At 36.1% G+C, this 16,353-nt stretch overlaps 1 protein-coding gene across 1 annotated transcript in view; it reads left to right on the top strand.

Annotated features, from left to right (window-relative positions):
• The window catches only part of LOC140152833 (metabotropic glycine receptor-like), a 132,636-nt gene that overhangs the window by 112,988 nt on the left and 3,295 nt on the right, over nt 1-16,353 (top strand). Inside the window, exons 4-9 of the mRNA XM_072175348.1 lie at nt 507-685; nt 2,933-3,174; nt 3,669-3,807; nt 9,862-9,967; nt 11,821-11,982; nt 15,806-16,061. Of these exons, the coding sequence (XP_072031449.1) occupies nt 507-685; nt 2,933-3,174; nt 3,669-3,807; nt 9,862-9,967; nt 11,821-11,982; nt 15,806-16,061 (1,084 nt within the window). The remainder of the gene's footprint in view (nt 1-506; nt 686-2,932; nt 3,175-3,668; nt 3,808-9,861; nt 9,968-11,820; nt 11,983-15,805; nt 16,062-16,353) is intronic.

Here is a 16,353-nt window from a genome sequence, read left to right as displayed (position 1 = left end):
TCCGAATAGGCAGGCCGTCATTCGTCAACTCAACTTACCCTGTCACCAGTAATGAACGTATTGCTTTATCGCGACATCACTTGCATTACATTCAAAATGTTGAATCTACATCAAATGCAAAGTTTGGGCAAAAAGAAATGTGCATTTTATTTTAGAACTGTTTTACTATAACTCTTATGGAGAGTGTGTCCGTTGAGGGCGCTATAACCTCCATTTGTAGTACTATGAATGCCCATTTCTATACAAATTTTATGAAATTTTCACATTATGTAGTATGAACATTTAGAAATATAATAAAATACAGTAGTTGCCTTATGCCTTATCTGCTCTTCTCCGAAAAAATAAACAATTATAACTCAATGACAATGTAACCTATGTCAGCGTGTTAATGTACACTCGATGTAATTACCATCTCTCTGTGTTTTCAAGATTTCTGTCCGCGTTCCAAATAGAAGTGTTTATTTTATGCTTTATATCACTGACCCTTTCTTTGTTTTTCTTCGAAGGTTATAAATTGTGATAGTCCATGGATGCTAGTTGTAGTTTTAATTGGGGGAGTGCTTCTATATGCCGAATTGGTTGCCATGTATTTCGAGCCTTGTCTTGTAACATGTTATCTACAACGATGGTTACGTGGATGGGGTTTTGCCATTGCCTATGGAATGTTGGTCCTTAAAATTTACAGGTACGTATAACACACTAATGCTAAACATGATCTATGTGCAACACGAATAAAATGAAATTGAAACCATGCCCGGGTGTGGCCGTATGATCTGCATCGACGTGTTAGGATTATCAAGCCCGGGTTAAAATTAAATAGACAACAAGTTAACACAGGTGATAGCATAAATTATTCAAAAACCTTTGAAAACTTGTCATAAACCACATTTTATAAAAGATTCAATTTTTTCTTCTTTATTTTTCGCAATTTATTTATTTCAACTACTCAGATTTTTTTAATTATTGAAAATATGGTAGGCTAGATTGTCTGCTTGAACCCTGTATTTACAAATAGATCTGTAAATAAATAATTGCAATATATAATATAAAGTTAATAAAAGAAAACCATTTATTTCACTCACCATTTGCAGACGGACGGGTAAAAATCTAAAAATCAGAATGAATATTCGAATATTACGAACATAAACAAGCTACATTATCGGTATTTGGGAAACGTCTAGCAAACGGATATGAAACAAGTACGAATTTGATGTCACTTGTAGAAATATTTTAACATTGAGATAAATTTTACGCCCATTACCATGATTACTTAAATGACTTAAGTGCTGCTTTTTCAAGTAATAAATTCTATCGGGGTTCAAAATATGCAGACTTCATAATTGAACTTGACACTACACCGCCACTATGTTAGTTATATTTACCCGAATTTTGTTATCCAAATAAAATAGACGATGTCCGTTTCTCCAGTTCTTGCAAAGAATCGATCGATCCTTATTAATTTACCGACTCGTGGAGTTTCATGCACCGATCACTATACCACTATACCACCATAACACAAATTAAGTCAACATTTGATATGAAATGCAATACGTGTATAATTCAATTACAAGCAGCCTTCAATGTAATTTCGACATGAAGTCACTAAATCAGTTAGCATATTTCTTCGGGCTCAAAATCTTGTATAGCTTGAAAAAATGTACATGGAGTTATAACTCTGAAAGTCAATTAATTTGAAATACGTAAGAACACCCACCATTCATAAAACACTCTTCCCAGTTCTCACACCCATACAGATGTGATTGACACTGAAATTTCAAATGTTATAAGAAAGCTATATCTTTAAATAAAAATTACTATTAGACGTATATGAACTTTAGTCTGGATTTAAACTCGAGCACTGAGCCAAGAGCCGCTAAGATTTGACCAATTATAGTTCCCAAAACAGCAAAAATCGCGAATACCTAATTAGTGAATAATATAGTAATCAATTGACCAGCGACATTGTCTAATTCCAGCTATGATTATGTGAAAATCAAAAATGACAACTGAAAGTGATATTACACAACCAGTAACCTATTTAAAATTTTGACATCGTTTTTGTTTCATAGTCACCAGGGAGACGTCCCTGGCATCTAATATATTGCTTGAGTGTCCCACCATTGTGATGAATGACACTAATATTACTAAAGCATTATCACTAATGGTCAGCAGGCGGCCGGGTGCTAATAACACTTAGATGTATCTGGGACGATACAAGTAGTATTGTTTTTATGTACACTGTAAAAAGACTGTAATTTAATATCAACCCTAAATTGTTTCATAATGTGCCACCAAATTAAGTTAAAATTTACCTAAGTTGCGCAAAACATTACTTATTGATATTTGTTAAGATATTTCAGTGCATGTGCTATTCGGATTGAAATCTAGGTAATTAACCAGCTGTTTAAAGGGTGTACATAAAATATTAATTGTGAAATGTCTAGAGACGGTTATGTTATTCTTGTAGCCCACATACGCTGATACCGATTCTGATGAATTGTGAGTGCGTTGCATTATATATTGTCTCAGTTCAATATGTCTCAGTTCAATATGTTTAAATCATCCTTATTGGATATTCCATTAACGTTTACAAGGTAGGTACGCAAGAGACGTAGAATCAAGGCATTTGCGATTCCTAAAAAGTGACTCTAATGATTATGTGGAACCCAAGGATAATAAAACGAACCTCAATTATTCGCCATTTTAGGGACTTCTACGGAATAAAAGTGTAATTTTTGATTCAAGAGGGGAAAATTTACAGGCAAAATAACTATTTTTTACTGCACTATACATCTATTTGGAAATTTGATATTCTTTTCGGAATTTTCCTACATTTTATATTCGTACAATTTCAAGGTGCTACTAATTGAATTGCTACAGCATGATAGTAATCTCTTACATTTTATTAACCTTTCTATTTCTCCATTGCTAGAAAACTCGCCATCTTCCAAACTCGATCAGCAACACGGGTACTTGTACGTGACAGAGATGTATTGAAGTGGCTTTTCTTGATAATCATCGTATTTAGTGGCTATCTTGCGGCTTGGACTGCGTTTTCTGTACAAAACATGGCCAAATGTGAAGGTAGTGACATTCTTGTTATCGGCTATACAGATTCTGACATGAAATTCTACACATGCGCAATAGAGTGGTGGGATTACGTCATTGAAGTGGGTAAGTAATGAAATAATAACAACTGTGCGATGTAGTTGCAGAAGTGTAAGCAGAACTAATAGAAAGGACGATTAGAAAACGATAAAGGGGTCATTTCTCAACTATGCGTTTCTGTAGGTTGAGGGCCATGCTAGAATTGTGGTTCTAAGACAGATGGAGCCACGAATTCTTATGAATGAAGGAAACACAATATCAACCCTTGTAAGGGTTTACGGTGGCATTTTTGGAACACAATTATCTAAGAGTGCTTGTTTATTCAATTTTCTTTTTCTAATTTCTATAATGCAAATGTTTCATAAAATATACGTAAAGAATGAGCTCACAATTAGTCTAAGTCATTTAGTCGCTCACGTTCAAGCGTTTGCGATTGGACCAACCTACCATATAAAGACCGTAAAGGCGTGGGTTCATGGCAAGACCGAGTAGGATGGCTATATTAGTGACTGGTTTGCTCTGAATAACTTAATTTTTTACTTGTTATTTTGTCATTTCAGTCGAACTGCTATTTCTTATATTTGGCATCTACCTCTGTTACTCAGTAAGGGGCGCTCCCTGTGAATTTCACGAAAACAGATATATCAGTGTTGCTATATATAACGAAACTATCTTCTCTCTATTTCTTTATGTATCAAGGTAAGGATATGACTTAAAACTGTATGTATAGTCCGATCGCTGACCCTGAGCGATGCCCTTTTTGGCCACGAAACTTGATTTCATAGATGACATAAAATCAGAGTCAGGAGTAAATGTTCTAATTGTCAACGTGGTCAAATGCTGTAAAATTTTAAAAACAAAAACACTATAAACAGGAGTCGAACCTGGGATATCTGGACTCAGTACTCTTTCCAACTGAGCTATCAAGGACGCTTGTGACATGGAAGTGTATAAAAATACGATCGATATTGCCAATCAATGTTTGGTTTGCTTAGCAACTCAAGGGAAAGAATATATGGCGATATATTGAAAGAAGACTAGCATTAGCTTAGTAGTTTCAGATATTATCTTGAGAATAAGTCTATATTTTCGTGACTTTTGAACGATGAAAATGCAACCGGATACAAACCACTGAAGAAAACTTCTCAATGGTCACCATGGACGCAAGCGTTAATCAGTAACCAAAACAAACATGTCTTGAAGAGTTTCAAAATAAGAGTGATACGACAGTAAAACTTGATGAATCTCGCAAGAAGTCAAGAATATGATTCCAAGTGTATTTTGTTTGAAGTAGTATCAGTGAGTATGTAGGTCATATGACGTCATTTACTGACCAAAGAAAACATCCATCTATGACACTTGCCTGTTGTTGATGAAGTAGACATGGAATAATTATATATTACATCATCATTGTATTGCTCTGTAAGTGCGAATATGATCTAAATCACAGATAAAATCACAGATAAGTACATCAGATGTTGCACTTATCCATGACAGTAATGTGTCAACGATTTGAACCATTTGTCAAACACGAACTATGAAGGGGGAGGTTAATTGCCCGGGGTTAATTGTTGCCCTATGTAATTCTATATTAAGGGGGTACTACACCCCTGGCCAATTTTGTGCCCATTTTTGCATTTTTCTCAAAAATTATAGTGCATTTGATACAAGTAAGATATGTATATTATAGGGGCAAGGACTACAACTACTGCACTGAAAATTCGGCACCTCAAGGCAAGTAGTTATTGATTTATTGATCAAATATTGGTTTTCCCTCATTTTTGACTGTAACTCCACAACTGTTGTCTGTGCTGAAATAAAATTTACAGTGCAGTAGTTGTAGTCCTTGCCCCTATAATATACATATCTTACTTGTCACCAATGCGCTATAATTTTGAGAAAAATGCAAAATAGGCACAAAATTGGGCAGGGTGTAGTACCCTTAAACTGTTAAACCTCATATGCGATTATATTAGGTAATTAAAAATAAATAGATATATGGTAGCCCCTATCTGCTGAGTGCTGTCTATCCAGTGATACCAAAATAGGCACAAACACTCGTCACATTGATTTCGGTTAAACATACCACGAACGTACGATTTTCGCTATACATGTTGACGAATCCAACGAGCCAAGTGATGGTCAGAATTCAGTCGGCAATTACTGGGTCCCGTCTGCACCAAACTGGTGTTGTTACCCCGGTTGTTACTGCCCAATTAGGTGGATTAAATCCGCTTAAAAATCGATGTTGTGTTGTATTGTGTTGTAAACTTTCATCATTCTTTTGTCTACGTGATGGAATGCAGTTTAATATCCCCACCAAGGCCACATCATTTCACATTTTAGGTGGGATAGACCTAAGGAGGGACCCAGCTATGGCTGCCATTGAGGTGTAGGAATGCGTGAAATTGGATTCGTCTATAGGGGGCACACCACTAAATCAATGCGCCATTTGTGTAACCCTAATGAGTTCCGGTAAAAAACAGAAACTTTTTGAGGTATTTTGGGCTGGTCTTTAGACTTATTAATCAGAAAGAGTGGCGAATTATAGCTTAAATTAAAGTGTAAAGCCTATACATAAATTTGAGACGCCAAAAAAGTCGCATTTTTATAATTATTGAGAAAATAGGTCCGCGAATTAAAAACTGGCAGAATCGGGTTTGCAGTCTTGAGAGCATGTCAAAAACAGTGAGGGCGCTGTTCGCGGCCTCCTAGCGGGAAAACGAGATGGAAGAACCCCATACATTGAAACATATGTTAAACTTTCATCGATTTGCAATCGACTGGTCATCATAAAATATTTTAAAACGAGCCCAAAAGGCCTCAAAATGAGCAAAGAAAACCGGTGTTTTTACACGTGTTTCAATGGGAAGATTATTTAGTGGTGTGCGCCCTTCGAAGGGCCTAGGCGTAAAATCGTGCTCCTGAGAGATTCAGCCAAAATTGAAGTTTTCTGTCGATTAAATTGCGTTTTTTAATAGATAGTTTTTATGTTAGTGAATATATTTAATGCGTTTTAGATGCAAGTCGCGCTAAGTTTATTCTCTCAGAGGCCTTCGAAGTTAAAGAAACTGTCAAAATTGTGAGACTACTAAGATTTCTCAGATTTGAAGCAAAATTGTCTTAAGGTGACAAATCGGCACAAGTCTTTAAACCTCTCAAATCTTAATTATTTTATAAGGGGGGGGTGATTGTTGTAAAATCATTAATATATAGACCTTTGCCATTATGAAACCTAATTTCTTTTCATTTTAAAGCGGTTTTAGCAGACAAACGGACAAACACTATATGTTGAGAATTGGTATTTAATGCAAATGTTGGGAAATAAGCACAAATGGTCAAAATGTTGAAAATGTGCACATTTTTGGAATGCACCATGCATCTTTGATAGGACATTTCTCTTGATGTTGATGTCACAGAGCACTCAAACCTTGAGCGTTTTACTCAAAACATTTTACATTTCAAGAAAAATATAAAAAAATTCGATTTTATGAACATCATTATTTCTTGAAGGGGCACACCACTAAATCAATGCGCCATTTGTGTAACCCTAATGAGTTCCGGTAAAAACAGAAACTTTTTGAGGTATTTTGGGCTGGTCTTTAGACTTATTAATCAGAAAGAGTGGCGAATTATAGCTTAAATTAAAGTGTAAAGCCTATACATAAATTTGAGTCGCCAAAAAGTCGCATTTTTATAATTATTGAGAAAATAGGTCCGCGAATTAAAACTGGCAGAATCGGGTTTGCAGTCTTGAGAGCATGTCAAAAACAGTGAGGGCGCTGTTCGCGGCCTCCTAGCGGGAAAACGAGATGGAAGAACCCCATACATTGAAACATATGTTAAACTTTCATCGATTTGCAATCGACTGGTCATCATAAAATATTTTAAAACGAGCCCAAAAGGCCTCAAAATGAGCAAAGAAAACCGGTGTTTTTACACGTGTTTCAATGGGAAGATTATTTAGTGGTGTGCGCCCTTCGAAAGGCCTAGGCGTAAAATCGTGCTCCTGAGAGATTCAGCCAAAATTGAAGTTTTCTGTCGATTAAATTGCGTTTTTTAAATTTTAATAGATAGTTTTTATGTTAGTGAATATATTTAATGCGTTTTAGATGCAAGTCGCGCTAAGTTTATTCTCTCAGAGGCCTTCGAAGTTAAAGAAACTGTCAAAAATTGTGAGACTACTAAGATTTCTCAGATTTGAAGCAAAATTGTCTTAAGGTGACAAATCGGCACAAGTCTTTAAACCTCTCAAATCTTAATTATTTTATAAGGGGGGTGATTGTTGTAAAATCATTAATATATAGACCTTTGCCATTATGAAACCTAATTTCTTTTCATTTTAAAGCGGTTTTTAGCAGACAAACGGACAAACACTATATGTTGAGAATTGGTATTTAATGCAAATGTTGGGAAATAAGCACAAATGGTCAAAATGTTGAAAATGTGCACATTTTTTTTTTTTTTTATGCATCTTTGATAGGACATTTCTCTTGATGTTGATGTCACAGAGCACTCAAACCTTGAGCGTTTTACTCAAAACATTTTACATTTCAAGAAAAATATAAAAAAATTCGATTTTATGAACATCATTATTTCTTGAAGGGGCACACCACTAAATCAATGCGCCATTTGTGTAACCCTAATGAGTTCCGGTAAAAACAGAAACTTTTTGAGGTATTTTGGGCTGGTCTTTAGACTTATTAATCAGAAAGAGTGGCGAATTATAGCTTAAATTAAAGTGTAAAGCCTATACATAAATTTGAGTCGCCAAAAAGTCGCATTTTATAATTATTGAGAAAATAGGTCCGCGAATTAAAAACTGGCAGAATCGGGTTTGCAGTCTTGAGAGCATGTCAAAAACAGTGAGGGCGCTGTTCGCGGCCTCCTAGCGGGAAAACGAGATGGAAGAACCCCATACATTGAAACATATGTTAAACTTTCATCGATTTGCAATCGACTGGTCATCATAAAATATTTTAAAACGAGCCCAAAAGGCCTCAAAATGAGCAAAGAAAACCGGTGTTTTTACACGTGTTTCAATGGGAAGATTATTTAGTGGTGTGCGCCCTATACATTCTGCTAAATAATGAGAAATTACTATTTGAACCTAACTACCAAGTGTAAAAAAGTTCATAACCTTTTTTTTACTGACTATGTGGGTTGTCTGTATATCAGTCTCTCCCAGCACTTACAGCAGTGACACACTTTTGTTACTGCTACAAGTAACACACACCAGTCCATATCTTGGCGGCGCCCTTCAAATGAGGTCAATTGAGGTCACATTTTACAATGTTACTGCATGCAGTAACATCTAAAACCATTAAAAAACATGGCTGCCAAGAGTGTTACCCTACCAAGTAACACTTGTAAAATACCGTATTGGCCATAACTTCTTCTTTTCAATTGGCCGTCGCACCTACAGAAATGAGAGTCGCAAAGAAATTAACTATGTAAACATGATCTCAAAGTACCAAGGTAACAGATTATCCAGATACAATTACAATCATTTGATTTCTAAATGATGTAATAGACCCCAAAGAGGAGCATTATCACACCCAATTATGACTGTTTTCAACACTTTACATCTGACCTTGGTCAGTGTCCTATGTTTACTTGGGGAAATACTATTCTCTTCATCCAGACACACAACAGTCACTTACTGACATGATGCATATTGTCATTTAGCTCCAATAGGTGTGAATTGCAGAGACTGTTCATATGTCACTGCTGCAGGTAACATCACCTAAACATGCCACTTGCACCAGTAACACACCCATGTGTTACTGCTGTGAGTGCCGGAGAGACTGGTAATGGTCGGCCTTGACCCCGTGTAAGGTGGTTAATTCCCGGGGTTAGTTATGTGCAGTACTAAGGGGTGGTGCAATAATTATGTGTACCCCGGGGTGAATTCTCAAAATGGTCTGCCAAAATTGCTTGCCCCCCTTTGGCCGTGCCAAAAACATTTGCCCCCCCTTTCGACGTGCCAAAAACCGTTGCCCCCTTTGACGTGCCAAAAATCTTTGCCCCCCTTACACATGCAAGATTTTGGGGAACCCGAATTTAAAACCTTAAATTGTCTTAACATATAATGCGAGCGCAGCGAGCAGGAAATTGTGCATATTTGAACGTGTTCGTAACGTTTTCCTATGCCTTTTTAGGGCGTAATATAGAAACGGTGCCCAAAATATCTGTGCCAAAAATTGCTTGCCCCCCTTTGACCTGCCAAAATCGCTTGACCCCCTTTCGACCTGCCAAAAATGCTTGCCCCCCCTTTTGGCCTGCCAAAAATCTTTGCCCCCCTATAATTCACCCCCAGGGTACACATAATTATTGCACCACCCCTAAAACGAGCGCTGGATGGATCTACAATTAACTAAAGTCATTGGGTATAAACGCAAGCAGTTTAGTATGCCGGATGAAAACCCTTGTGGGTATAACTCCGGGGTACAACTCCATAGGACGAGGGTAATATACGAGTGATAGTAGTTCAAGCAGTTCCAAATGTCTTTTACTTTAATCAATATGAAAATTAAGTAGATTGATTAATCTTTTGGCACCCTACAAATTTATGATTGCAGACTATATTGTAAGCGTTCATTTCACAATTATTAAACCGTTATTGTATCTAATGACATTATTGATCAATTTTGTACTTACGAGTTTGCATCTTTGTGTTAAAATAAAATATCATTTACCACGGAGAATTTGACACTGCTTTTCTTTTTTTTCTCTCTTCTTTCCATTTGCTAGGCACTTTGTACTGGAAACCATTGCACCTGATTGGATGTTTCTAATGTACTTTCTTCGTTCACAACTTACTACTACAGTTATGGTGTCCTTGATATTTTTACCAAAGGTAATAATATCCGCTTCATTGAAGATATTAATAATTCATGAAAAGTGTCTTATTTGACTAATTATTATAAGAAGTCATTATAATGCAAATGTAAGATTGAATGATAATTGTAAGTCTGAAAATGATTTATAATGCTGAAAAGAATAGAATAGAATAAAACTAAGGAACATACATGTACTGTAGTAGATTATCATTGGATGAGTTTGTCATGCAAATTTAGTCTATTGTTTTTACGAGAAAACAATAATTTGTCATGTGACTAATACAAGTTACATGAAAAAATTGGCTACACCCGTTGTTGACGACCATCGGTGACTCATTAGGCATGAATGATTATAAATCAATTTGTGGTTGTTTTCAGTAATTGTTATTATGTTCTTGGACGATCGATCTTCCATTTGTAATTTCAAAGTTAATTTAAAGTATCAATTAGTCCATTAAGAAACTGTGTACATTATGAGTTAAAGTATGACTGCGTTTGAATAGTTTAGAACACGGGTTCACGGTATTGTCATGAGTAAGATGTATCTGTGACAAAAACATGTTGTGTTAAAAACATATTGTATTGAGGACACTATTTGACCACTACTTGAGGCCATTTACAGAGCTTTGTTCCCAAAGATGTCCACTCAAATGGATGCTCTAGAGTCTTTAAAAAACAGATGTAAATAGTAATCTAAGTAGCTATAGATTTTCCTACGAGTCGAATCTTTTATTAACTCTTATTTTCACTCCTATTCCCATGAGCCACAAAGAAGTGCATAACAGCCCATTTGAGGTGTTTCACGGGTCTTGCGCGTTTAATGCATGATGAATTGGCCACTAAGTAAACTGTGAACAATTCTCGATCATGAGAGCCAACCCAACGAAAGGCGATTACGGCGCAAACACAGCTTTTGAGAATTGACCAACCACACGGTCGTTGCTAGGCAAGGTAAAGGTTCGGTCATGTAGTTCGCGCGATCGTGCTATTCTATGAAAAGTATGCTGACGCAGGCTCATGATCGAGAATTCGTTATTTTTCCTATAGTTTAATTCAAAATTATCTTTGTTGCAAAAGATGTGTTGATCTTTTCTGTTCTAACTAGACTTTAAATTGATTCAGTAGGAATGAGGTTAGATAATTAAAAAACAATAATTGAAACTGAAATAATAAGCAAATAGGCGTAAAACGTTGTGATTTTATTTTTAGCATTTAGTTTAAAGGAAGGTGACCTGATATATTTGGAAAATCAAATTCTTTAAAACTTACGTATAACATAAAATGTCATCCCTTTCAAGCACTCATGCAAAAAGAACACGTAAATGTTTTTTGTAATGGTGACTAATTCCTAATGGAATTACCAACATTTATACAGCGTATATTGGTAGTCTACAATTTTGTTTATTAATGATAATCATCATAATCATGTAATATATTGATTTCAAGGCCCTATTTTTCTCATAAACTTATTGAAATTAGAAGTTCCAACTTAGTGTATTTCCGAAGATATCATCACAAAACTGCCTAATTAGTCTAATTCGACAGTTTTTTGATGATTTTTTTGGAAATATACCGATTTGGAACGCCAAATATCAATATGTTTATGAGAAAAATATGAGCTTTCATCTGATACCAAAATCAGCATTTTGATGAGGTAAAGTGGGGGGATGAGAATGTCAATCAGGTTACCCACCATTAAATACTGAACTTAAAAAAATAGTCGATAGTCACAAAAAGAAATGACAAATGATTGTAAAATGGTTCCAAGATACTTCCCTATGTTATGTTACTATAATACCAAATGCTTATACCACTATGACCACTACTATTTCCGTGTGTAAACAACATTATTATCTTATTTTGCTTGCAGTTGCTTGTTGTTCATAAAATGATCCACGACGAGCAATTCCGAGACCGGGTTAACTCGCGAGTGGTCTTTGAAAATAAGTGGCAATCGTTTCGTCGCCCGCCAACAGCAGCTAGTCAGACGAATAATATTGATACGCATAACATGAATCCAGAAGACGTTAGGGTAAGTGTATGGTATCCACATTATGCTCATCCCACACATGATTCGCGTGTATTTTTTTTTTTGCTTCTGTATTGGTTTTCAGCCTGCTTAAAACTCGCTTCAAAATTGAGAATATCGATGATATGATCATCATAGAAACACAGAGATAGATTCACGTATAAAAATGGTAAATGAAATTCCATTTAAATATTAATTCATATATCATTTAATATTCGCAGTAAAAGTGACGTAATAATCGGATTAACTACCATAGCAATAGATGAATATTTTGAATAGATTGCACTAATCACCTGTGTATGTCTGCAACCATAGATTGAATACAATACCGCTCTTTTCAAAGATACTAATCTTACAGGTGCGAGTGATCAGCCGTTCTTTGACATCTATGATTCAATGCATATGTACCGCGTGAACGTTGTAGTCCAGGGCGATATATTCAAAATTGTATTCATCTATTACTATGGTAGTTAATCCGAATAATTACGTCACTTCTACGGCGAATTGTTATTGATAAAAGTAGAAAGATAATCACGTTAAGGGGGTACTACACCCTTCAATAAATTTGTGACTATTTTTGAACTTTTCTCAAAAACTAATAACACACTGGTAACAAAAGTTATGTATATTATAGGGGCAAGGAATTCAAATACTACACTGGAATTTCAGTGACCCAAGACAAGCGGTTCATTATTTATGATAAGAAATGAGGTACCGCTAGGATGTACCTCATTTCCTATCATATATACTGAACCGCTTGGATTGAGTCACTGAAATTTCGGTGTAGTAATTGGACTCCTTGCCCAAATAATATCAGTGAATTGTTTAATTCGAATTAATCAATTCGATATTATAGACTGCTTATTGTGAGTATTTTGCAGTGTGGAAAGACTACTTTTAAATCACATTGACGATAAACTCAATGAGAGGAATTGAAAAGTATGGCAAGGTCAGATCACATTAATGGTATATGGGGGAGTATACATGGAAATACTATTTTGGTCACAAAATGTTCTCATGAAAATATTGGCTTGAAATTCCCTTGGACAATGAACTAGCTGCTTTAATAATAATATTATTTTAGTTTACTTGTATGTGAGCTCTCACTTTCCTGATTGCGGTTATGTTTATAGTCTATATATATTGACCTATGTCCCTGAAAATGGATAATATGTTGTGTCTTTGGCTACATTGGTAAGCGAAAATCTATTAAGTGTGCAGAGGACTTTTAATAAGTTGCCATAAAATTTGTATTATATCGCGAATTTCAAAATATCAAAATTATTTAATATTAGAAGGACGTTCCCCGTATTCAGAATGCAATTTGGTGTGTCTGATGTGCTCTCAGGCTCCACCCAAATACTGTGCAAAGGTGGGTTACCGATCCCTTAAATTAAAAAGTACTCTTTGTGCATTACAATGTACACGTCATTAACTTGTGTAAACTGAGTTGCCATATACAGTGTTAACCGGGGTGCATGTGTGTGTATTTTACTACTATTTTAAGAGCATCAGAACAGAATTAAATTGACAACATGTTCGCAAATTCTTACACATTCAAGAAAAGCGAAGCACCAATTTCAGTACGAGTTGATTTTAAATGCCAAACTCGTTTCTGAAACGTATTCGTTAACATTGCGTGAATTGCTATTTTACGATGCAACAAATGAAAATAAATATGGCCGCCAGGACATTAAGGTCAGACAAAATATGAGGGCGCCATGACAGTAAAATAAAGGCTGGTACAGGCAAGCTGCACCGACGAACACAAGCACTGTTTTCACAATTTACAATTTATTTTTATTCAGGTAGTTCAATTGTATATACAACGACATTCTCACAATTGTTTCTTAATCATCGGCATCATCATCGTCGTTGTCATCATCATCATCATCATGATCATCATCACCATCATCATCATCATCATCATCATCATCATCATCATCATCATCGTCATCATCATCATCATCATTATCATCATCATCATCATCATTCAGCATCATCATTAATATCACCATCACCATCATATGCCTAACCTTGGACGTCCAAGATGCAATATTAGACGTCTAAGAATTTTGCGGTAGACTAAAATCCCGAATTAAAATTGACCAGACGTCCGAAACGTACAGAAATATTTTACGCGACTAAGGGACCGCTCATTATTAATGCGGGAGGGGGGCCGGAGGAATGTTGAGCTTTATGGGTGAAAAATACCTAACCCCCCTATTGCGATGAATCAATTTCACGTAACCTCCCCTATTGAATCAAACAAAATCACATAACCCCCCCCCCCCCTTCAAGCAAACTTAAACATTAATTAATTCAGTCACAGAGATTTGAATTTTGACATTGGGGGTGATGGGGTGGGAAACAATTTCTTGAAGTCATATGGAATCCAGCTCTTTTTGGCAACAAAATGAGTGTAGGTCTGTACAAATGTGCGCTCAGCTCGAGGAAATTTTTGCCATTTTGAAGCTGAATTGATGAAATATGATGCAAAAGTGGAATAAATTCGCGCGAAGCGCACACAAATTTGCAATTTTGTGACTAAAATTGCCAAATATAAGGTTAATTTGGTCAGAAACCCACATAGGCCTACATGTGATTGTATGGACCACCCCCCTGGCAAAATAGGGGGGAATTTAACCCCCCCCACCCATCCCCAGGGATCTACCCCTATGCCCATTATAGCCTACTTTTGATGAGAAAATTTATAGGTGTGTGCTTCAGTGGAGGTGGGGTGGTCATGTGGTGAGGAGTGAGAGGTGTGTGTAGCATGTGGCAGTGGCGTAGATTTCTTTTTTGACATTGGGGGGATGGGGTAGGAAAAAGAAAATATTTCTTGAACTTGGTATAGTGAATCCAGCACATTTTGGCCGTTGACTACGTTTATAACTACAAATGCGCGCGAAGCGCACATTTTTTTGGCCCAATTGAAGCTAAAATGGTGACATATGGTGCAAAATGGGAACAATTTTGTGCGAATAAGTCAAGTTAGACAATTATGTATGGTATGATTGATATTGTTACTGTATGCGAGACCTTCCAGGATTCTTGGTATTAAAAAATAGTGAATGACTATTAAATTTCACATGACCCCCCTATCAGGAAAAATAAAATCACATAACCCCCCCGGTTTGTCAAAGTGAAAATCACATAACCCCCCCTACATTTTCCCCGGCCCCCCCTCCCACATTAATAATGAGCGGTCCCTAAGAAAGATGATGGCCGTTTGTGATTTCGGACCCTTGTAATTCGTCGATTTAAGGTGGTACTACACCCCTTAATAAACTTGTGACTATTTTTGCATTTTTCTCAAAAAATAATAACATACTGGTATCAACAAAGGTTATGTATATTATAGGGGCAAGGAATGCAGTTACTACACTGAAATTTCAGTGACCGAAGACAAGCGGTACGTTATTTATGATAAAAAAAAAAAGAGAAAGAGGTACCGCTAGAATGTACCTCATTTCTTAACAGTATACATATAATGAACCACTTGTCTTGAATCACTGTAATTTCAGTGAAGTAATTGGATTACCTGCCCCTATAATATACATAACATGTGTTACTAGTGTGTAGTTATTTTTTGAGAAAAATGCAACATTTATCAGGCGGTGTAGTGAAATTCTTGATTGCATCTAGGACGCATAGAGTAGGATTATAATCTTTAAGTGTTTTTATGATGCTTTTGGCCATCCATTTGTTCACAAGTACATAGATACAAACACTTTCGTATTCAAATAACGTAATTTGAATAACATAATGCGAGTTCAGCTTTAACTTACAATATTGGTTTTTGTTTACCGTTTCATTGCAACAGGAAGAACTCAAGAGGTTGTACACACAACTAGAAATATACAAAACCAAGTCTCTACGGATTGACAACCCACACCTTCCATCCAAGAAAAGAACGGGCGTCAAATGGCGAGCTCCAAGAAGATTTTCCCGTGGTTATAGTCTGCGAACACACAGTGGCCACTCAGAAAGTGAACGGTCATCTGATATTGCAAGAAGTAACGAGAGTCTAACAAAAGGATTTGAACTGCACGATTACCGTGTGAATCACGTGGACCCAGGTGACCAATCACACGGCAGCCAGAGATGGCTCGTTCAATAACAATTCTCTTTAATAATATTGCTCTAAAAATCAAATAAAAATCTGTTTTTCGTACAAATGTGCGACACATGATGGTTTCAGATTTCCTCTGTGGCTATCCATGCAGGTTTTCTTTTAATTTATTTTCACATTATTAAAAGCAGTCTTTCTTGGGAAAGTGTTGGAGAGTGTACGAATCACTTTGCTATTATTTGCAGATAATAACATTCCGCAACAAAACGAACTTTCATGATATAGATCAGTTGCTGACA

Source organism: Amphiura filiformis, chromosome 5 (assembly GCF_039555335.1).
Source record: "Amphiura filiformis chromosome 5, Afil_fr2py, whole genome shotgun sequence".
Classification (NCBI taxonomy): Eukaryota; Metazoa; Echinodermata; class Ophiuroidea; order Amphilepidida; family Amphiuridae; genus Amphiura; species Amphiura filiformis.
This window is presented reverse-complemented; position numbering and strand designations above follow the sequence as displayed.